Genomic DNA, 24,337 nt, shown 5'->3' on the forward strand with positions numbered 1-24,337 from the left:
TTTATTTATTTCTGAGTTTCAAAGTGTGCTCTTTAGCACACATACATTTATGAGTTCTGAAAGAATGCATTGGTAATTGGTCAGTGCTGATGTCATGGAAATGTATTCCCTGACCAGATATATCCTTACTTTCTAGTGAGGTTGTTCTGAAAATACTGGAGCAATTAGGATCAAGCTTTGGCTTTGAATGACAGTTAACTTCTTTTGAACCAAAATTAATGAGACATTTTCTATGGCCAGGGATGACAAATTGACATATCCCCTTTTCTAAGTTAGGAATGAAATATAATCTTTCCTCAGATACCACACAGAACCATGGCCACCTTTTTGGCCTACCCCAGTATTAGAACAACAGCAAAGTCTGTGATGGTAACTTTTAGTTTACTGCTTTTCACACAAAAATACATTTTAATACAATAAAGTTTTCCTTTTATTCTCCAGCATAAAGACAAATGTATAAGATTTATTTAGTTTGGATATTGATTAAATAGCCGAGTCATTAGTATTTCCAGTTGAGAAAGTTGAGCACTAAAATTGAAATGGCAAATACTTAGGCAAAGATTGAACGCACTGCTAGAACTATGTTCACCAAATTCAGTTCCTTTACTTGGTAAGTTACAGTGATTTGAAGGTGACAGAGTATAGAAAATATCTGACTAACTAGACATTTTGACAAAATGGGAATGGAAACATCATAGATTGATCCTTTGGTTTGACTTACCAGTAATGTCCCCAGTAATAGCTTCAGCTGTTTTCAGAACTGGGTAGATCTCTGTATGTCAGCAGTTCGTGGTTGGCTGATGACTACCTGCTTGGTTTCCAGAATTGACAAGAAGCAATTTGGGTTCAAAGTAATGTTTGTGGTTGGTAGACATTGCTTGAAAATTATAGTTTGTAATACTGAATGCTTCTGGGATTTAAAATATACATTATTTGGTTGATTCTCAAAGAGTTGGTGGTTTACTATAATGGAAAGTGTTTTGCACAGAGATTAATGCAAGGTTATCATAGATGAATTGCAGAGTAGGATCCCTCAAGACTCAGTATCATAGGAGAAGAGGTCAGACAGTAGGTTCTATGAATTGTTTACTGATGATTTCTAAGGATCAGTGAGCAAGCCTACAGAGAGCTAATTACTGTCCTTTGTTTTGATGTAGCTGCTATTGAAGATGATGTTGTGAGATACCAATATGTGAAGAAGAAGGGATATGTGCGACTTCACACTAATAAAGGAGACCTAAACTTGGAGCTGCATTGTGACATGGTACTGTGCCCCATAAGATGAATTTCTGTAGATAACAACCAGAATTGGAGCTGGCAATGGAAATGTTTATATATATATATATATATATATATATATATATATATATACATTAATTAATTAACTGTATATAGTTACACTACATGTGTAAGTGTTCTCTGTGAGTAGTCTCATCATTATAGTGGACTACATACGTTATGCCAAGGTACATGTTTAGAACTGCAAAGGGTCAGGATTAATGACCCAAAAAATGACCAGGAAGGAGGAGAGCAAAGAGAAGGCAGAGCACAGTGAAAAGGGAATAATCTAAGGTTACACAGCAGCTTACTGACAGACCCAGGAAAAGAACTTCACTTAAATCAGGAGCAGTCTGTCAGTCTAAGTCCATGTAGTTAAGATCCTCAGAAATTGTTAGATTTGTTTCTAAAGCCTAAGTTTTATAGAACAAACCTAAATGAAAACCTTAGAATATGTTTTTACTTCCTGTTATCTCATTTCTTAAAGTTCAAGTCTTCAAACACCTTCCCTTTGCCGTTAAGAGAAGTTGATTTTAAAGAACAACAGACTGGAGTTTTTTATAGTCTATACTGTCTGATTCTGGGGGAAATCAGTGGCTCTTAAAATAATAAACATGGCAAGGCTTCTGATAGATGAATGAGTTGTTGTGACAGTGATGTCTCAGACGTCACTGCTTGGGTAGTGTGTTTGCTTATTTATTTATACAGCCACTTCTATGAAAGGAAAGAAGTTTTCAAAGCTTTGATGGTTTACTGAGATTTTTGTCTCAGGATATTATAGGCCTGAATGTTGGTATTTTAAAAAGTTGAAGGATGTGAATAGGGGTTTAAATGGTAAAACTTCTGTTTCTTGTGAGCCTCACAAAGCATAAGGGCAGTGGTTCTGGGTAAGAGCTGGCGTGCCTGGTGTGAAATCCAGATGTACTGGGAGAATGCATCCATTTTTGTGTGCAAGGAAGAAAAAGGAACAAACAGCATAAGTCTTCTGGCTTTCCCTTCTCTTCCTTTCTCTCACATGAGTAAGAAGCAAGATATATGTAAACATCTCAAGCTGATCTATGCAAACAGCATGAGAATCTCCACAGCAGTGTATCGTGTTAGTAATTCTGTAGGTCTCTGTCATCCCTACAGGTGTTTTCCATGCTATGAAATAGTAACACTGTAATAAGGCAAAAAGCAGAGGATGTGAGTACAGCAATATTTAGGAGAAGCGGCAGAACGAGCAGATTGCATTGAATCATTTGTTTTGCCATATGTTCTCAAACTGGCTCCTGGCTAAAGCAGGCTGATTGCAGCTATTCTTATCAGCGTGGGCTTTTTGGCCACATGTGTGACCAGTATCACTCAGTCCTGAGGACCCAGGCTCAATTGCTCATTATAAACTTCCTGTATAATATCCATTATGTTTCCTTTTTTTCCAGATGAATTCCTATTCATCCACCTTTCACACACAAAGCTTCTTGTACACCCTGGAAGTGTGTGCAGTTTTACACAGCCAGATATGCTCCAATGCTGGCCTCCAGCCATCTGTTCCTTCGTGTCGATTAAATCTGTGTGAATTTAGCAGACCTTTGGCACTGCAGAGGGGAAAAAGATATATATTTAGAAAAAATAAGAAAAACTTGCTGCTGTAGGGAGGTTTTCACAACATCCACCTTAGGTCATCATCCTGGGTCTGTGAAATCAGCTCGTTCCGGGAGGCACTTGTTTTTCTCCCTTTACTAAATAAGGAGTTTGTGTTTCTAACTTTGGTTTTCCTGAATCACACTGAGGTCAGCTCAGTGCAGACAGAGCAAACATGTTGCAAACATATAGCACATACATAGGTCACAAACATATACACAAATCAGCTACACTGAGTCTACTGAGACTGCAAAGATTGAAAAAATTTAAGTATTGTTAAACACTTCCAGTTCACCCTGCTTGTGAATATGTGTGGCAATAGTCTTAATTAATCATATGTGAAGTTTTTATCAGCTTCTCTGCCTTATCCAGTGCACAGGCTGGACCGTTCCTGGAAGCTAATTGGAGCTGGTTTATATACAGAATTTGGTTTTCCTGTCAAAGTATGTAGTGTGGGTAAGGTCCTGGAATGCAGTTGGGGGAACAGGATTGTACCATAATGCTCTCTCAAATTGAACTGCACAGGGTTTTTTTAATTGCTGAGGGATAATCCTGTGCATATCATTATGGAAGCCACCCTGGCGGTGATCATAATTTCACAGCAGTGCAAATATACGATTGTGAAATGTTTAAGGAAGCTTGAGGATGAAGTTGCTATATAAATATGACAGATAAATACCTGTGTCCAGAGGTAGGACTTGCAACATTTAAATTACATTCTAAAATAGTCTTATGGTGTAGGTTTCAATACATACTTTGAGGTGAAATGTCCTCACTAAAATGGAGAGCAGCAAGTGACATACTTGCTCCCTTAGATGGTATGTCTACTGAGTCTTCAACTGGATTTTCATGCCTCTTGTCTTTATTTAAGCAAAATCTTCTTGCAGTTGTGCTGTCAGCACTCTGCACTGCTTCTGAAATCTGCCCAGTACCTATTGCCTTCAACACTCTCCTTGGGTGCTCATTCCCTGTCCCTTCACAGCTCTTTCCTTTCTTTCCCATTTTTGTGAGCTATTTGCCAGTGTGGATTATTTGCAGCTCAGTCTATATGTACATGTGGAAACCTTTGTTTAAAAATAAATGTAAGGTTCTTCATATACTAGTACTTTAAGGTGCCAGTCAATAAGATTGATAGTGATGAAATTCTTCCTAGCACCAAAACCTAATCAAGAAATGTTTTGTATTGATCCAGGGCAGGAAATCAGTGTTGCAGTGTGATTGAAGTCATCAGTTACTTTGTGACAAGATTCAGAAAGAGCATGAAATAGGATTAGAATCCAGATAATTTCAGTGTTTGAAATCACTTGTTCAGAGCACCAGAAAACTTCACTCAGGTTCCAGAAGGATGGTGTGTGGTTTCAATCATTGACCTGAAAAAAGGCAATAAAAAGACTTTGGAAGATAAGCTGGATTTTTTTCCCACCCTTTTGAATTTGTGCCTCAGATGAGCAAAGGTACTGTTCTCTCTTGGGATCATAGCAGTGTGCCTACTGCATTTTTTGGTCATGTGTTTTTCTCCTGTTCAGTCCTCCTATTCAGATACAGTGTGTTCCTCCTGATGGGACTAATCAGATGGCCGTTTGTAGGGATGTTTTCCAGGAAGCTGAGTTCAGCTGCACGTAAGAAACATTTGTTGTATACACTAATTGGATAAAAATTTACAAAAATTCTACTTGTCAGAAGTAATTCTGGCAAGTACAGAAGATCTAATAACAATATCCAACAAGTGTTATTCTTTCAGTTCTAGTCCCATGCGTGTCAAACACATAAATTCTGAAGAAATAACTGATGAAAGGCAATGAATATCCCTGAATTTCTTGTATTTTATTTACTGTGATTTTTCTGGTCTCCTCAAATTCTTTTAGTTGCTTTAATCAAGTTGCTGCTGGGAACAACTGCATATTATCCACGTGTATTCTGCTGCATTAGTCACTATAGTGATGGAGTTTTACCTCGTAGGTGGTGGAGCAGCCATTTAAAAAAATATATATATACCTAAAAATAAATCTATGTAATGTAAATGTAATGCTCCAGAAGACCCTGTCAAAATGCTGAACACATGGTTTGGTGTTCTATCTCCCTTCTCTGCTGGGTGAGTCCTCTGCCTACAAGTGGTCACTGGGGGGATGATCTGGTGGTTCAGCACATGCCAAGAGCTGTAATCAAATGCCAATCTGTAGCTGCCACAGCAGGTTTCATAAATTCATTTGTCTCTCTCAGGTTTAGTACTTTAAGGTTTAAGGGCAAGATGGCAAAACAAAGAAGAATGTGAGATGGATTTCAAAGCTCCATCTGACACTCCACAAATGCTTTTTGAGGTTTTAGGGCCTGGCAAACTCTGCTTAATGGTGATGTCTTGGCATAGCTTTCCCAAGAAGCCATTACTCTACAAACATTGATGTTTTAATTTTTTTAGGCCCTCTGACCTGTTAAATATGCCTGTGATCTATAAATGTGTAATCCAGGCCCTGTTCTTTGAAATCATCTCTCCTTTTGTGTGAGGGACTGTTCTGAAGATCAGAAGCCTATAAACGTCTTATCCATTTCCTCTGGCAAAGAAGTGAGTTGCTGAAAAAATCCTTTGACCTCCTGGCATGATGATTTCTCTAGTCTTCCCGAATTTCTCATTTTGTTCCTGATTTAAACCTCCATTTTACTTGCTCTCTGTCAACATGATATTGGCACTGTCTGGGAAATAACTGGCTGATGTTTTACCAGTGTCTGTTCATTTGGTAATAGGATTAGAGAGATGAAATACAGTGGTCTTGGCATGGTTGTAATGGCTTATTTCATCAAAATAGGCCATTATAGGAAGAGCTGCAACTCTCAACTTTAAGAGTTCTTGTCAACAGAAACTAAGAACAAACAAAGCTGTGTTTTTCCAGTAGAAGAGCTGTATATGTTTTTAAAAAAATGTTTGTTAGAGAGGATGTTGTTATATCTTGGTGTGTTTTTTCCTCTGAGTGGTACAACAGCAGACAGATCTATTGCTCTTTGGGGCTGAGAGCAGGATGGCTCTGCACAGCCATCTTGATGAAGAGGTCACTTCTGGGTTGTTCTGAGTGATTGGAAGCTGATATTTTAATAGTTTTCACTTTGGGAGCATAACACCCTATCCTGGTTTAACTCTAGTCAGCAACTAAACCCCACACAACCAGTCATTCACTTCCTGACCAGTGGGATGGGGGAGAGGATCAGAAAAGGGGAAAACTTGTAGGCTGAGGTAAAGGCAGTTTAACAGGTAAAGCAAGAGCTGCACACACAAGCAGAGCAAAATAAGGAATGAATTCACCACTCCCCAAGGGCAGGCAGGTGTTCAGCCATCCCCAGGAAAGCTGGGCTCCATCACCATAATGTTTACTTGGGAAGACAAACATTATCCCCTTCCTCCTTATACCCACAGCTTTATATGCTGAGCCACCTCTCCATGAACTGGTCCCTGCTGCCCTGGACTGTCTGTGTGTTTTCCTGGCAGCCTTTGGCACTAAAAAAAAGGCATTTTGCACATTTGGACCCTTTCTGCCTTCCCAGCTGCCCTGGCAAGCTGGATCTGGGAAGGGAATTGATGGTTATTGGATCATGCCCCCTTGATTTCTGACATTTGCAGACATGAGGTGCAGACATCCCACACCAGCTGTGTCTGCCACTTAGTGATCCCAAACCCGAGGATGAGGTGGGTGTTTTGGAGTTACACAGCTGCTGCTCTTCATCTTTCTCTGACGTGTTTCTTGTTTGTACCTTGGCTGCTCTGATGAGAGCAGGGTGACCTTGAGAGGTTGACAGCTACCAGAGCTTCTCTGTCTAGCGTGGAAATTGTTACAGGTTGCATCTTCTGAAAAGGTGGAATTTATGTGCAGGCAGCTGCAGATTGATGAAATGCCAGGGAGCCGCCGTGGGACCTGCGTTACTCCAAGTTTTAAGCTGCTGGAGGTTGCTGAGCAATTAAAGTTGCATCCTCATTTAGACTGTAGCCACTTGGCTGTCCTGCTTACCAGTCCATCCTCATCAGCACCCAGCCCTGCACTGTGCTGTCTGACAAGCTCCTTAGTCCTTGTGTGACAGCAAATTTGGAGGGGGCAGTGAGGTGGGGTGAGAATTGTTTTCTTTTCTACCACTTCAGTAAATGTAAGTTGGAGGAAAAGTAGTAACTGGCTGACTCTGCCTTTGGAGAACTAGTAGTTAACATTGACAAATTAGATGAGTGAATTAGATGCCTTGTTTAATTTGAGTTGTGCTCAGCTAAACTGATTGATTGTCCCTGTGTTTGCAAGAATGTGAGAACTAAAACTGAAGTGTGTCATCTTTTTACTGGCATCTTGTCTAAGCTGAGCATCTTGCTTAGACTTCAGAAAAGTTTTCGGTAACATCATGAACGTCAGTATAGTGGAAGAAATGGCTTTTAAAAGTGAAATGTAGCTATCTGCTGAAGTCTTTGCTAAATAGCTGATTAAATTACAGTGAGTTTCTGCGTAATGAGAATGCATTAATTCTGCTCTTTGTTCTAGGCAAACTTGAAGGCTTTGAGGTAGCAAAATAGGCAAATGTTTGCTATCAAGTCAGCAATCTATTTCCCAAGGCATAGTTAGCTTGTTCTGATTCTTTTTTATTATCAGTAGGAGTCTGGCTGAGTGTTTCACCCCACAGTGCCCCAAAGCTTTCATGTCTCCCAGTGCTCACTCTCTGGTACTGTGCTCTTCTGATCACAGATCACAAATTGCCTGAACACATTTGCTCTTGGTATAAGTAGTTGAGAATTGTGTCCCTTAGATGAACTGTGGCTTTCTTGAACTGAGCCACCATAGGCAGCTGTTGTTTGCCACCATCACCTGTCACTGGCTCAGTCCTTCTCTCACACTGGGGAACTGTTAGCAGGAAAGTGGAGCTGGCAGGGAGTGGTGTTTAGGTCTGAAGTAAATGTTTCTCATTCAGGAAATGTCATGAGCTTCCCACAGTGAAATTCTTTCCATGTGCTCTTGCAGTGGGCTTTGTGGAGCTTTGGGTTTTCTTGTCCGTCTTGCTGTGAAACAAAGGGAATGTGCTAACAGTTCATTGCTACAAAGTGAAATGGGGTGGTTTAAATGGCCTTCCAGAACAGTACTGGACACTGAAACATTTACATATTTCTTTCTATGGCTTGGAGGAGGGAACAGACACTTGCACCTGATAGATGGTGATTCCTGAAATTGTACCATTACATTTAGCTCTGACTAAGCCCCAAAAAAAGCCAAGCTTTTATTGCTGAATTCTCTTCTGTGTGATGGGTAGGCTGAGTACTACAGATTGAAAGGTAGGGAGGAAACTGAGTTTAAACCTTACCAAATCACCTCTTTATGGGCTCACGCATTAGAGGAGTTGCTGAATGAACGATTACAAGATAAAAAATGCTCTGTGTAAAAGTACATAAATGGTTTAAAGCAAAACAAAATCTACCTTGCATTTTAAAGGAGATCTATGTTAAGAGAATGGAAAGCTTCATTTGAAGCTTTAGAAATTTCCATCACTAGTTCATGCCCCTTAGTAGCAGAATTCTGGCATTTGTGTGATAAGATGAAGGCTGTAGAATGCAATTTTAATTTGAGAAGAGCGAGCTTTTCATTATTTCCTGCTTTGAAACATAGGGTTAATGAGCATATAGCACAGCTCTGCAGTTTAGTGCCACTACTACGGTTCATCCAATTTAGAGAGAAAAAAAGAAATAAAAGGGAAGTGGAATTAGCACAAGAAAATTATACAGATGTGCGAATGACAGCTTCTGAATTCTTAGTGTGAAATTTCCCTTCAAGGTTCATGCACATCCTCAAGGGATGGAGCATTTTGAAATGATTAGCTCTTCACATAGTAAAGCCTTTTTCCTTGCAGTCATGGCAACAACTCAGGAGCTCTTCCCTCTTTTCCCATCTCCTGCACCTTGGCAACAGGAGTGCTGCAGGTTTTTCATCTCCTCCTGTTTGGCTCTTTGCTGCCCAGTAGAGATTCTGAGTTAAGGTAACTTTTACAAATGTAATGACCCATTGTAACTGATGAGAAAGGACAGCTGCAGACTGAGAAATCAGATAGGGACCTGGCTTGGTTGGTCCCACCCTTCAGGTCTCAGGATGCAGCAGGAAAGATGAATTTTATCTGGCTTGGAGCCACCCTTGCTGGCAAAATGGAAACTGAAATTGGCTCAGATAAAATCTGCATTTATCCTAGGAGATTGTAGTAAGCAGTCAGGTTTTTTTTTCTGTTTTGCTTTGGTTTTCTAAATTGCATATTCCTTTCTTCAGTGTTCACCGAGTATAATGATTTCACAGTCTCCTGTCACTGCTGTTTTTGCAGGGTCATTCTTTGTAGCAATCTCTCATTAACTCTGAAATTTGTCTGGGCATAGTAACTGGTAGAGTGCTGGTGTTTCCACACTACTAAGTGTGTTAGCTAAATGGAGACTTAAACCTACTTAGAAAACCATTGGTCTGTGGCCCCATTAAATATGTATATCTGTGAGCCAAGCAAAGCATTTGTGACATCTTCTGGGATAAGTACTCTTCTGGATTCTTGTCTCAAAGCATTTATTAAAATTTTACTGCTTGTCTTGAGTGTGAATTTTCAGCAGTTGAAAGACAGTTATCTGGCATCTACAAAATAAATAGGGAGCACAGTTGGTGCAGGTGACTCATTTTTGGTATAAATAAAATTTTTCTTCTTACTATTTGTCATTTGGGAAGAAAAGTGTCTTTAGCTGAAGGACATCATAGAGACACTGCATTCACTTACATGGTCCCAAATTGACCTAAGAAAAGGAGGATTTCTCAGGGCTCTCCTACCACACTCTTTAGTCAGAAAAGCCTTCCACAATTTTTAAATTTTCCTTTTTAGGACTATCACTGCATCATTCTGAGAAGATATTGCAGTAGATTTAAAAACCATGTTTTCTGTCGGTGCATTTCAGATCAGGTTAACATGGTGGCATTTTTCCCTTGACTTCCTTACGTATAGGTCTAAATCATAGTCAGTAGAATAAAATAATTTAAGTCATTTCCTGCTTAATGTAAAAGGGATAAAGAGGGAAAAATTAGCTGTTGCTGTTGAGGCCAGTTTAAGACAAAACCAAGTGCTGTGCAGGAAGTTTCTGAAGAAGGAGACAGCTTTCCATTCAGAGAATGGGAGTCTGACATCTGCCACAAGATCTTACATCAAATAACAAAGTCAGGTTTGTTTATGTGTATTTATATGTCATCAGTCTTTGTAGTTGGAACAAAGACTTCAAAGACTGGCCTTGTTTGTGTGGTCAGTGCAGAGCACGACTTCATTACTGAGGATCTGCACCTTCCCCATAAACCTCGAGCCTTTTTCTCCTGCTTTGGACAGGACGCTGCTTTAAAAAATCCCTGAAATGTGCTTGGCAGTGTGAGATTTGGCAGGAACATTGACTGCTTTGAATAAATCAGATAATCTGAGCCAGATATTCTACATCTATTGCATGACTGAAACTGGGGTTTATTACTGATTGAATGCAAACCTTCTTATTTGTGTCTGCTAAAAAGCACTATAAAAGGTAGTGGCAGTGTTGCTAAGGAACTGTTTACCTGCCAAATGTATCTCTGTGATGCATGAGGTGACCATGGGAACCAATTTGGTGGCAATTATTTAAAGAAAACCTTGCAGTGAAATGACTATTGCATGTATACTAAATATTTCTGAAGTTGCATTTTAAAAGCTTATTTCTGGGAAAGGCTATAATAACTAGAAATCCATTTAGAGAGAAGGTTCAGCACACATCCTGCATAAAAAATACATTACTAGAGCCAGTTTTTTTAATGTATATTTTACAAATCATGTTTTGAAAATAAATAGGAAATCTGTTTTTGGTTATCAGCTTTGTGCAAATTTAAGATTATTTGGTGTCCATTCCTAGGGGACTCAGTCTTTTGCCTGGTTTCATTTTTTGTGAAAAATTAATTACAGGTTGCTGTATTCCCCCTTGAGAACTTATTAACTATGTCTCTCTCTCCAAAGAGTGCTTGGCTCTCATGACATAAAGTGCCTTGGGCTAAAAGCTGCTGATCCCATTTCTGATTCATAAAGAAATTTTTAAACTTAATTTTATCCTTACTGACATTTTCCACAAGTAATAACTAATAGCAAAACGCTAGGATCAATGCTGTTATGATATTGTCTTATAAAGGAAAACTGTGCTCCACAAGTGATTCCTCAGGGGTTGAATTTTACTAGAAGGATTGTTTTAAAGCATATATGTTGAATTCAAAGGAAAAAAAATCACATTTACTATAAACATTGAAACTGTACGAGAACCTCCTGTTGCTTGATATAATTTTTATGGAATATAGTTACTTAGGAGTTGCCCTCAGGATGCTACCAAAGTACATGTCTTGGTGACATTCTACCATAAAGCCATTATGGTACCATTACCATTTAACTCAGTAATGAATTCTGTAGGAAATCTGAAATAATGGCTGGTGTATGATTAGAATTTGCTAATTTTTTCACTTGTGGCCCAACTGACAACTGTCATCTGAGCAGAGTAATTAAGAAGGAATCAATATAGAGAATTTAAAATGACAGGTAAAGTTTGTTTGGAAAATTAAGAGACATTTCAGTGTAAATAAAGAGGGGTGAGAATGACTGTGTTTCAGATGAGAATATACAGAAAGTTCTGTAGGGTCTGAATGAATACTTGTAGGAACTAGCTTTTAGCTTTTCAAGAGATAGAAATTATTTCATCCTTAAATTATTATAATCAGGCTGGCCTTGGCTTGTTTTTCTTTTTTTTTTTTTTTTTTGCTTTTAAGTCGCTTCAGGTTGCATGGCTCAGTCTCTGTCTCTCAGCAGCTCCCAGACCAAGAGTGATTTCACAGCAGTGCAAAGTGGATTGGTGCCTTTCACAAAGACAAGTCTTGTGTGTGCTCACTTACAGCCCCTGCAGCTCATGCTGGGGCTTTACTTGCCAGCACATCCAGCAATAAGGATATTTTTATGGCCTGTAAGAACTCAGTTAGATGTATTCTTTTGTAAAACTGAAATAGACTGATGCACATAATCCACAGCAGGGCTGGAAAACATGTCCAAGTATAGAAAACAGGCTGTTTCTGTACTTGTGTTTGTATGTCTGAAGGTATTTTAGTATTGCAGAGAAGAGAATCCCTACAATTACAGTGGAAGGATGATTAGGTGGAAAGTAAGTTTTTCAGTATGTTTGAATATCATGGCTCATAAATTCATGAAATAACTTTAATTTGTACTGTAAAAGTGAATTAGAAGTTATATTGTATATATATTTAGCATCTTTTTCTTTTATTTAGAATTTTGAAAACAGTTTGAGGTTTTTTTTTTCCTGTGTTCCAGTGACTTGGGTCAGTCCCGTTGTTACTTCCAAGTGGTAAAGAGGACCAAATGCTTCTCTCCGAGTTAGCTTCAATGTGCTCACTTTGAAATAGTGGAGCAGAGAAGTCAGGTTCTTTTTTTACTCTGGGAAATTAACATTTTTTCAGTGCTAGAAACCCTCCTTTGGAACAGGATTGTGATGCACTGCTGGAACTCAGTTACTTGCAAGTCTCTGAGCTTACCTGTGTTCACCATTAAGATGCCAACTGGGAATTCCTGTTATCTGAGCTAATGTTCCACAGTTCTTTGTGCTAATTGGAAGGTCTGGGTTTAATTTATTTAACACAGTGTGTGTGTGTCTCCAGTGTACCTTAAAAGAAGGTATATTACAGGCTTTTTCCTATAGACAGAGCCTCCATCCTCTTTGAGTTCTACGTGTTTGTTTCTTTGTAAGACACAAGTGAAAAGTGATTATTGTAGCCACTGTAATGATTGATTAAAGGTTGTGCTTAATTGAAACCCCCCATTGTCTTTCAGACACCCCGAACATGTGAAAACTTTATCAAATTGTGCAAGAAGAACTATTACGATGGAACAATTTTTCACCGATCAATTCGGAATTTTGTGGTGAGTATTAAAAACCTCCTGTGTAATGCACAATATATGATGTATTCAAAATATCCCATATATTTAACTTATCTCAGGTTTAGGTTGTTCCATGCATGACAACTTGCAATAGAAGTATATTACATATACCATCAGAATGAGAGTTCTCCTAACCTCTGCCGTGTGTACTTACGGGTGTTACTAACAATTGTCTCTGACTAACACTGTCACTCAGAGCATCACTGCATTCAGCACTCCATTTGCTGGCATTCCAGACAAAGCCTTGAAGAGTCATTGCCTTGGCTCTTCCCCAAGATGTGGGTGGGTGGTTAATGAACAGAAGGAGAGAGAGGGAAATGCTAATTTGGATAAGTAATACTGTGGCCTGTTGAAATCCCATTCAGATGAAAATTTAGCAAGCATCTGAATTTTTGTTTCAGGTTGTGGTACTTGGATATTATCAGGTTATCCTTTACTAGTGTGCTCCAGCACTGGGTGCCCAGGCTTTCTTGTAAAGGAGTTAAAGAGCACCTTGTGTTCCTGAAATGTGTCTTTGGTAGTCAAAGATCTTTATTTACAAAGTTACAGTCCAGGCAGCTTAGGATATTGTAGCTGCCCTGTAACTTCCTTTCAGAAGAATGAACAACCTGATCCTGAAGGCAGAGCACAACTCAGAAGGAACATCACTGAATGTTACATTCTGTCTTGTCATCCTACAAAAAGCTTTTTTTCTTTTGACAGCACTGTGTATCTCAGCTCATAGTTAAGCTCACAACTAAAATTGTGCTTGTGTGCTATTACTTTGAAACTGATCATGTTACACTCCCTCCACTGGCATTAAAGCATAGAATATTATTTCTGTAGATCCTGCATGTACAGTGATTAACACACTGTTTTGTTACTCAAAGATTAGTTTCACATGAGGATTTTTCCTACTGGAGGTAGTGAGTGGGATACAGATTCAGATACAAAAAATATTCCATATTGCCCCTTTTCTTGCCTTCCCATCATGTGGAGGGTTGGTTACAAAATGCAAAGCCTTTTCAATTCCAAAAGCAGTGCATCATCAGTTAAAAAGCAGGTTCTGATTCAGCACATAATAAAAAGGATGATCTGGTTAACCCATTTGAGATCAGTTCTTTTCCCTATTTACTCATAAAAGACCTATTATTTTTATGAAACCACCATTCTGCTTATGGATAAGCAATGTCAGGGATGACAGCCAGCTGATAATAAGCTCCAAATAAGAAGTAATGGTTTCCTTGTTGCTGACTTGTCAACATGACACAATATGGAAGGCAGAAAATTGAGCACAATTGGCTTTTATGGTTTGTATTTAATGCCTTTCACACAGATTCATAGGTAATGCTGATTTAATTTTAATTCTACAGATCCAAGGAGGTGATCCCACTGGAACAGGAACAGGTAAGGTTGAGTTTGAATCAAGTAAGCTGTTCTCACTTCATGGGCTGTGTTGTTACATTTACTTCCAGACAATTTAAAATTAAAATTCTCTAAATGATGATAAGTGGGACATTGTGTTTACTTTAAAACAGAGGTTTCCTTGATATATTTTTATGACCATATTGACTATGTTCAAAATTTCATCCAATATATTCTCAGTCTAAAGCTTGGGCTCTCTTCCTTGCAGAATTCTTGCCATTTTTGCTTCCTTTTTCCTTCAGAAAATAAATATATGAAAATTATAATGATTTTACAGCTGGTCTTCCAGGGCAAAGAATAAAGGAAGAAACACATTCATGCAAAGTCGCTTTCAAATTCAGTGTTAATGAAATACTTGAGACCTGCCTTGGAATTGGTGATTGGCCAGACACCATCTGTTCTTCCAGCTAAGTTGCCTTGTAATGCCCAAGCTGCTCTTTTTCTAACTTTTGGGGATCACTGCTACAAAATTCTTTCACCTGTTCTTTCTCCCTTGGTTGGAGATCTGGGAACAGTCATAGCAGGAATGGTCATGAGGCAGAGCAGCCAAAGGGTGTCACAGCATTGCCCACCACAGGACATAGGTTATGTAATACCTCTGGTATTACATTTACAGCATGTAAATGTAAATTTGCTCATTTTCCTTGTGCACCTTCTATCTGACCACTTGTGACTGTCGCCAGCATCCCCAGCTCCTCGCCTGCTTAAATACTTTAGCTGTATTTACTTTGTTAATTATGTTAGTGTGAGTGGCCCAACAACTTTTCTTGTAGTGTATGTGATAATCAACAGTTGCAGGATTTGGGACTTGTTAAAGGTTTAGTGTTTTGATGGCAAAAACCCATTAACAAGAATTGTTACCATCTATGCTCGGACTGTCAAATGTGATTTGATTTTTTTATATGGAAAGTCTTGGTTCAAATCCCGAAAGACATAATTAGGAACATCTTTTGAAATGAGAAATTAAAGAGGTGTCAGGAGATGGGAGAGATTTAATAGGTTGACTCAGACACCTCTTACCCTTGCAGGGTGGAGTTCAGATCCTGCTGTGGAATGCAAATTAATTTGCTGGTGTCATTCCTGCTTCTGTTTGTGCAAATGGCAGAAGTGCTGTAAGACAGCAGACTTAACAGAGGCAGAGGACTGGCATCACTGCTGCACTGAAGGGCAAAGCTCAGTTCCACTGCCTTTGCCAGGAGGAAGTGAAATGCTAATGAGCACAAAGGATGAAAATCCTCCTACATATATTCTTTCACTTAAAAAAAGGAGTCTAATGACCTCTAGTATTTTCCATCTTGTTTTCCTCCTTGTCATTCTTAATTAAATATGAGTATATCGCAGGCGAGATGTCTCGCAAACATCTGTCAGGACTATTAAAGTTCTAATGAAATGAACAGTGTGCACTCAAATAGACATGAGTCTTGGAGATTTTTAGAGACTGACTGCAATCATTGTAGAGTCCAAATGGTGCAAGTGTCTTCTTTGCACCTGAATGGCTTTTATTTTTGGAAGACAATTGAATTTTATATGTCTTCACCTAATCGCTTGTTGAATATGATAATATCACAAGAAAATCTAAATGGGGAGCCTGGTGGGCTGTAGATTGCTCTTGAACTGTCATGCCTTTGTGTTTAATACTTCAGTGAAGCTGCTTAGACAGTTCACAGAGTGCAAGTAGTCTGTCAGGATTTGTTCCTGACTACTGGATAGATCCAGGAATTTCTGTGAGGCAGAAATTCCACTTGTGTGTCTCGAGCTGTAAGAAGGTGGCCAGACCTGAGGCTTGATGTTCCCTCTGCAGCAGGGCAGCCAGAGGAGGGTTCAGCTCAGCAGCACTGCTCTAGCAGGGCAGATGGACTGATGTTCTCCTGGGCTCCCATGCTGTAAAAATGTTGGTCCATTTGTTTGTGCATAATTAATGTGATCACAGGCATTCACTTCAGGAAAGCTTTGGAGTAAAGCACTGGGATTCAGTACTTTGTACCATTTTTGCCTGTGGCCTCTTTGTTATTTGCAGGATAAATTCCCTTCTTTTATGTCTTCTGCTGGAAGGGATTTCAGTATTTTTTTGACTCACTGCTTCTTAGAAGGGGAAAAAAAAGATACACCTTTGAAATCTAAAAAAAGTCTGTAAGATTAAACGGGCTTTAGAAGTAAATAACTTGACTTCTGTAATAACAGAGAAGCATATGAGAACAGAACAGGGCTTTCTTCCCAGATATTTCAATTGGCAATAGGGAGGACTATTTGGAGGTTACCCTTTAAATGTCAATATTATAAACTGTTTCTATTAGAGTCTTTTGTAGGAAGCCTTCAGAACAAAAAGAACATGCTTTGTTTCCTCATTCACACAGAACCTTCTGCTTTAAGTGATAATTTCTAGCTAAGAGATTTGGCCTTTTTGTTTGTTTTTTGAAAAAAAAGAAACCCTTTTCTAAACTGATACATGGAAGATGCATTAAGCCTCTATATATTCTTCCTCTATTTATTTAATTATTCCTGTTCATTAGTTCAGGAACTAGAACAGACTTGTTTGAATATCTTCCCACCATTTGGTTTCTGTCATCTGACATTCATCCCATGTGTCAGGGTGTCAGGTTTATGCTTGCAGCCCCCAGATGCTGTGATGATCACCCACTCCATTGCTAACTAAGCCCAGGACTGTTCATCTTCTGGGTGGATTTGGGCACAATCAGTACAACATGAAGAAGGTTGCTTGTCATACATACACAGACTGTAACCGTGCTTTGGCTCACCTGGATTAAGTGTGCTTGTGTTTTAGAAACCGTTCACAGAAGTAAATGCCAAGCTGGTTGTCACTGACCGTCCTCTCCCAAGGCTGCTCCAGCTGAACTGTTCTCTCTGGAAGCAGCCCTGAGCCTTGTTTTGTTGTTTGTTATTCAGCTCCCCAGTATGTCCTTTTTGAATCTCTTTTGGACTGTTGCAAATTAAATGTGACCCAGCAGACACGTGAAGGACAGCTAATTCCTGGTACTCAGCTGTTAACCTTGGAATGGAGAAGGGTGGAAATTAGCATTATGGCATCTGGGAGTTGAGATACCACCCTGACAAAAGAGTGGGGAATGGAGTTTTACCTTAGCATAGCTGTCAGACCTGCACTGCCAGAACAGTCAGATATACACTCCTGCAAGGATGACACTGATTTGGAGGACCAGACTCATTTTCCTAGAGCCTTCACTTTTATGTTTCATAAGACTACTGGGAGAAATTTTATTGTGGTGCAGCAGCTTATTTCTTCTCTAACAAAATAACCACCCATAGAGGCAGTATTCAGAGCAATAAGCTGAGTCATGGTCATTCTTTGTAATGATTAATTATTTGAAAATTAATTTTAGATTTGTGACGTATCTCTTTTCCTGCTGTTCATAACAAGTGAGTGGTTGAACACTGTGAGTAATTCTAACTCACGGTCATACAAGTGGAGCAGCTGTTCTGTATTTTCAATGTTCCAAATAATAGAAGAAAATTTGCATGTAGAAAAAATAGGTTTAATATCCTAACCCTTTTGTATGAAAAAGGGCAAACTATATGCAAAGCATCACATTTTCAAAGCAGCACAGGTTTTTTTCAGCTACTCTTTCTTGCAACCTGTTGGAAGGTCTCATGAATCAGCCTGTGATTTATGAATCCAGGAGGGCACAAAGGAGGCACATTATAGCTGTAAAAGTCCAGGATGAAATACTACTGGTAGATGGGAATAGCATTTTGTTTGGCAGCAAGAAGAGCTCCTCTGAAATGTCAATAGCGAAGGACTCTGGAGAAACTTGATCAATGCAATGTGATTTCCTAAGATGGCAAGTTCCTTAACTGTACCAGTTTTAGAGACCCTTTTCTTGCATGACTGAAGCACAGCAAAAGCAGGAGCAAGACCTTTTTATCTAGAATATACTCCTTTTAATCTGCAGTCCCTCTGCAAATCCACTCTGGAGTTTGTGGGGTTGAGTACTATGTCCTCTTACTGGAAAGGAGAGAAGCACTTACTGCCTGAGCTAAGGCTTTCATACTTGCAAAATGATTCCAGAATCTCACTTGGAAAGCTCTACAGAAGTGTCAGATGTTATTGTGTGCCTTGTTGTTCCAAATGACAAGAAGAAAATTACAGAAAGTAAGCCATCATTTTTGTGAATCAGAACCCTCCTACTTCCTTACCACTGCTTAGCAGTTTTTAAGCCAGAAAAAGGAAGGATTTATTTAAAATCACAACTGTCATGAATGATGATTCCCAGCCCACACCTGGCTTTTGGATTGCTACATTTCTGAAGCTTTAGATGCATCTCTCAGCTCTTTGCAAGAAAGTTGCACAAATTCTATGATTGTACCTCAAAAAACCATGCTTTTAGTAGGAACAAAGACTACCAAAGAGTAATCTGGTTTAGTTCAAAAGACAATCTGAAATTGTGGCTTTTTTTCTGTGTAGTTGCTGATGTGTGACTGCTTCAGATGTCAGTTTAGATCTGTTCACCTGTTTACTATCAGCACAGGATGCAGATACAAGCCTGAATAACTAACCATGCTTCAGTACAAGCTAAATATATCTTGCCACTCTGGATAGCCACAGAAATTATTAATGTTCTTTTCTAAGAGCTGTGTGGTCTGTTTCATTTCAACTCTGTGTGAGAATGAGTTAAACACATCTTTAATTTAAGAGCATTTTTTTTAAAAAGGAGAATGCGTGGAATTGTCTCCCAGCTTCCTGCAGCTTTGAATCATGTGTATCTGAGTAGGCATGTGATTTTTATTTTACAGAATTGTACAAAAACTCTTTCTGGCTCCTGAAGGCATTGACACTGTACAGGTTAAATGCTGTTGAATGGCACTGTATTTCTGTGGCTGATCCCAAGTACATTTCCAGCTTTGTGCAAGCAGGAGATTCCCATGTGCAGGCTGTAATTATTCCCAACACCAATCCAGCCAGTGGCAGTACATGCTGGGGCCATGGCTGCTGCCATGTGAACTGATTTTTAGCACAGAAGCCCACAGAATTCTTTTCCAGCATTTTTGTAACAGGATCTCAGAAACATTTACAAGTCCGGTAGGCACACAGCTCCACTTGGACAGAAGATAAGCTGAGAGGGAGGTGAAATGACAGGCAGAGCTGCCAGCTGTGAATCCAACACCCAGAGTCAATTCTTGTTTTCTGTGGGCTTTGCTTGTAGGCTGGTACATCAGCACTGGGGTGAGGGGTTTGTATCATCGTGACTCCAAATATAGCCAGCAGAGATCTGTGTGCACTCTGAGGAAGATTTGGGGAGTGTCAGGAGGAGCCTCCTCTCTTTGTGGCACATACAGGGAGTGTAACATAAAAAGGCTGGAGCCAGACAGTGCCGTGCTCCCACCTCCTCTGTCTGCATCCATTCTGCTTTCAGAAAATGTATGGCCACACCTCCCAACTGTGTTGAGAATAAACACAGTAAAATCTGCTGGATACTTACAAACACCTCATAATTACTAGTAGGTTTGAAACTGGAAACCAAGAAAAACTTGGTTTTCTCAAGTTTACATTGAGCTCTAATGTGGAGAGTAAAAGGTAAGAATGTAAAATCCCTGTTCCAGCTGAGCATTAGGCACTGCACTGCCATGGCCCTAGACTGATGAGGGGTCTGTACTTAATCTTCATGGAGAAAGTCATGCCGGGTTTCAGTAATTAAAAAAATACATAGATGTAACTTGCCATCTTCTGACTTGTTCTGTCTAGTCCTGGTTCAAGCAGATACTTGAAGCCTGGAACAATTCCAGAGGTTAGCTGGAGTTTGATGAAAAGCACATTCAGGCTATTTTTAATTTAAGGAGAATACTTTGGGGTTTTCCTTGAAAAAGAAAAAAAAATTATTCTCTTTAAATTATTTTTAAAAACCAAACCAAAATAACAACAACCCCCCCCAAGCCATTGCTGCTCTGCTGAGTGCCTTTGCAGCATCTCCACTGCCCTTTGCCAGTCTGTGCTGCCAGGTCTCCACAGACACTTCAGTTATGTCCTTCACAGACGTCTGGCCTTTTAGGCAAATGCTGCACAGGCCATTCCTTGCTCCTGCTGCAGCTCCCAGGCAGACAGAATTAGCCTTGGAAAGAGCTGTATGGCAGACAGAGCAGGGGCTGTAACTATCTGCTAAAATATTAGTGCTTATTTGCAGAGAACCAGAATGAACCAAACTTAGCTTTCATACATATGAGATTAATTCTGACCTGCAGTGCATGATCCGAAATGAAATCATACAAAAATAAATATTCCAAAACCTAAAGATCATGGCTCATTGCTCCTGTCTGCAAGCTCTTGGGTCTGATTGTTTTGCAATGCCAGAAAGAGAGATTCTCTCTGTCATTCACAATTTTTCTCTTTCCTTTTGAATTATTTTTCTGACCAGTGAAGGCTTCAGGCTTGATTCCACTGTCTTTCAGCAGCTTGGCTGTAATTCCAACATCAGCTGGAAGCACATGAAGATTGTAGCAGGCTCACAGGTTTGGCCACTTGCTGCTGTGTCCCATCTCAACAGACTGTGCTCATGTTCTCTACCCTCTGAAAACTTCAGACAGCACAAACTCCTCCAGAGCTGCCTGCAACTGTACCATATCCCTGTCACCCACCTCAGGAAAATATTGGCATATGGGATCAAACTGACATAATTTAGGTGATCTTAAAACATTCAATAGCCAGAGATTGCTGAAGTAACCACTGCTGTACTCCTGATTACAGAAAATCCCTACAGGGTTTGTTCCCTTTTGCTACCTCTTGTCAAACTGCAGAGCAGGCAACACTCAACTCTATTAATAGGTCTTTTGAATATGATTAGTTGGGTTTTTAAGTTGGTCAGCTTCTTCCAGAATTTCTCACTTAGTTCCACTTGCAGCTGTCCATAGGTGATGCTCTATTTTCACAGTATCATCTGAAACTCTTTCCTCATTTAATGCACTCTTTTTTTTTTTTTTTGGCTAAGATTTTCAATAGGAGCCTGATTCATTCCTTCTTTTCATTTATTGCTTCTGTGTGCAGCCATATCATCAAATTGCTTTTTGTACTATGTGTGCACATGGCTGAGGAGCACTACAGATCCAGATCCCTCCTTGACCTGCTGCTTCTCCAGTGCTACACTTACTCTGGAGGGCTCTTGAGCCAGTTCTGCAGATGGACAAGCCTTGCTGCCTGTTTGGATAGTTTTGTTTGTTTTATTTTTAATACTGTCCTAAGGTGAAATATTTTTTCATGGTTTGTCAAACAAGATTATGGATTTGACTGTAAAACTGTGACTCATCTCAGCCTTCATTTTTCTTATTAAGAATGATCCTGAAGGAAAGTGCAAATTAAAATGTCAGATCTGTCATAAATAATGTAAAAATGACAGCCAGGAAGAGACCTCTCACGGACCCTCTCTCTGTGCACAGTCACAGAAAAGAAATCAGTTTTGGAGGGCTGGGGCTGGGGTTTGTGCAATTTTATCATTCTTTTACCTTCATTGCATATAAGTGTTCACATCATCCAGGTATCTAGTCCAAATATCTAATTTTTGCCTTTTAATTTGGAGCACTCTATATCGTCATTCTTCATTGTTTAGTCTGGGATTAAGCATTTGAGCTTATAGCTCCTATTCTTAGTTGATTCTATGAATGTGTTTCATCTCCCTGATATTTTATTTCCAGAGGCAGTGCTATATCCAGGGTGCAATTAAACTGGTAACTCTTTGCTCTGTGTTTTGTCATGAAGCCAATTTTAAAGATTTAATGTCTCAAAAGAGAAAATTTATGATGGACCAGGAGGAAAAATATTAGATCCTTGACTGTTCTTCAGCACAGGATACATAAAGCTGTTGATAAAGTGTGGTCTGTTGCAGCTGATAGTGTGAGGGCACAGAAATGTGTTGCCAGTTGCCAACACCAGATTTCAAGGTCGTGCTCAAATACTGGCCTAGAGATAGGGGTGAGGTAACAATGTATTAACACAGAGTGACTGCAAGTGCTGGAAACCTTGAATTTGATGTCAATGCCTGTTGCAACACACAGTGGGAAACTAATGGAAACAAACATTATTATTCTTCTTTTTTTTTTTAAGGAGGAGAATCTTACTGGGGAAAACCTTTCAAAGATGAATTCAAGCCCAATTTGTCCCACACGGGACGTGGTGTTCTTAGTATGGCAAATTCAGGACCCAACACAAACAAATCACAGTTGTAAGTAGTCATTTGCTTTCTTGTGCATTATTGGTTGCCTCTCTGGACATTATCTCTCACTCTGTTAAGAAGAAAAATGACATTTTGTGAGCTACTCTAAATGTAAAGTTCAGTAAAGGGAAATATTCTGTTGAGTGGTGCATATTGCAATCAGGGCTACAGCTGCTCTTAGCCAATCTAAGAGCAAAGTGAAGCACAGCAAGGAGGGTTTATTATATCAGCAATAACTTATCTTTTTTGTAATGATTTGCAGTTTTTGTTTGATTTTGTCAGTGTCCCTCCCCAGTATTACCCCTATAATTATCATCATTTATCACACCTCTTCATTCTGTTTAAATTTAGCTCCATATTGAACTTTTTGAAGGAATTAGATGAAACATAAACTCCATGGTAATATTACTTCTTTTTAGTCACCTGATTTTAATAAATGAAAAACAGTTCTGCTCTGTTGAAATGTGTAGACCCAGACATGGCAGAGTGTACATTCTGGGAGAATAACCTGGTTTCCAATGTACAAAAGCAGAATGAGGACTAAAATGAGGGAAAACTTAAAGATACTGAAGTTGTAATGGCCTTGTTCATGTGTAACATTAGTATGGGTGTTTGCTTGCAGTCCTTTAAAAATGTTCTGTGTCACTTTGAGCCAACTATTTATTGGTTGCTCTGTAAGTACTGTAATATAAAAAATTGTCCTTTTAATGGGAGCCCCAGGAAAGAGATAGTGTGTGTGTATGTAGGGTACTGTGACTTGGCACTGAGGAGGGAGGGAGGGAGCAGGTCTTGCTGTTCGTGATGCTGGGTGTTAGGACAGCTTGTAAACTCTGCAGCAGTGTGATTTGCTTTAATTAAACACAAGGGCTTGTCTCAGGGCCTCACATTCTTAGGCTTACTTGCATTCTTAAGCCTAAGCACGTGTGGGGCAGTTTGCTGGATCGAATTGCTGTACAACTTGTTTTGGATTTGAATGTTACTGCCAGCTCTCACGTGCTAAATTAGGAGAGAGTAGAGGCTTCTTTCCTCTTTTTTTTTTTTTTTTAACAAAGGGGATTCTAATAACAGAAGTTACAGAGACCATAAGTGATGTGCCATTTTAAGTCACATCATCTGCTGCTGTAAATGTGATTGTATGTTCTCATAAAATTTGCAAATGAAATATGAAATTCCTTTATATGTAAGTTCTTAAGAGAGTCCAGCTGCCCATGTTTATAAAGGTTCCTAGGCAGCACTTAGATCTCCTCTAGCCTTAGGAACTCTGTGAATAGCTCTCCCTGTAGGTGACAGGCACTACAGGGCACAGGGACTGGGTCCCCCCTACAAGGTGATGCTCAAATAATGCTCAGGACTTCTCTGGGACCATCCTGAGTTATGTTAATTCTGTTGTCTTTAATTTATTTTGACTGCAGTGGCAGATGAGAAGCTTTCCCTGTGTATTTGCTATTTGTCAGGTGTTTTTTATTACAATGCTACATAACTGACCATGTGATAATTTTAAGTGTTGGATATCCAGGAATAAAGTGGTATCCCATGTAGGAGTTTGCATTCTGCACTACATCCCAGTGCTTTCCTTGGGCAAGCTACATCTTAATAGACTGTCTGGAACATTACAGCTGCTCCTATTTCCAATCATATAACTTCCTGAGGCAGTTGCTTATATGGAAAAGTGCTTTTGGAATGCTTATATATTTTTAGCTGTCTCCTATGTAGTGTAACAGATGGAGACAGGGAGGAGAGCCAGCACTGCATGTCCAGCCAAGACAGGCCATCGTGGTCTGCAGACCACAGTGTGGAAACCTTTGTCTCATACATTTATAGTCCAGGACTTCCAAAGAAGCGTTAAGCTTTAGAGTAAAGCTTTAGTAGTAAAGGTTGCTTTGGATTAGTGTTTT

General features: G+C 39.5%; 1 protein-coding gene across 1 annotated transcript in view; it reads left to right on the forward strand.

Moving 5' to 3' along the window:
- The window catches only part of PPIL2 (peptidylprolyl isomerase like 2), a 67,712-nt gene that overhangs the window by 29,553 nt on the left and 13,822 nt on the right, over nucleotides 1–24,337 (forward strand). The window contains exons 12-15 of the mRNA XM_053959679.1: nucleotides 1,158–1,264; nucleotides 12,760–12,849; nucleotides 14,220–14,253; nucleotides 22,334–22,451. Coding sequence (XP_053815654.1) covers nucleotides 1,158–1,264; nucleotides 12,760–12,849; nucleotides 14,220–14,253; nucleotides 22,334–22,451 — 349 coding nt within the window. The remainder of the gene's footprint in view (nucleotides 1–1,157; nucleotides 1,265–12,759; nucleotides 12,850–14,219; nucleotides 14,254–22,333; nucleotides 22,452–24,337) is intronic.

Source organism: Vidua chalybeata, chromosome 18, assembly GCF_026979565.1.
Source record: "Vidua chalybeata isolate OUT-0048 chromosome 18, bVidCha1 merged haplotype, whole genome shotgun sequence".
NCBI lineage: Eukaryota > Metazoa > Chordata > Aves > Passeriformes > Viduidae > Vidua > Vidua chalybeata.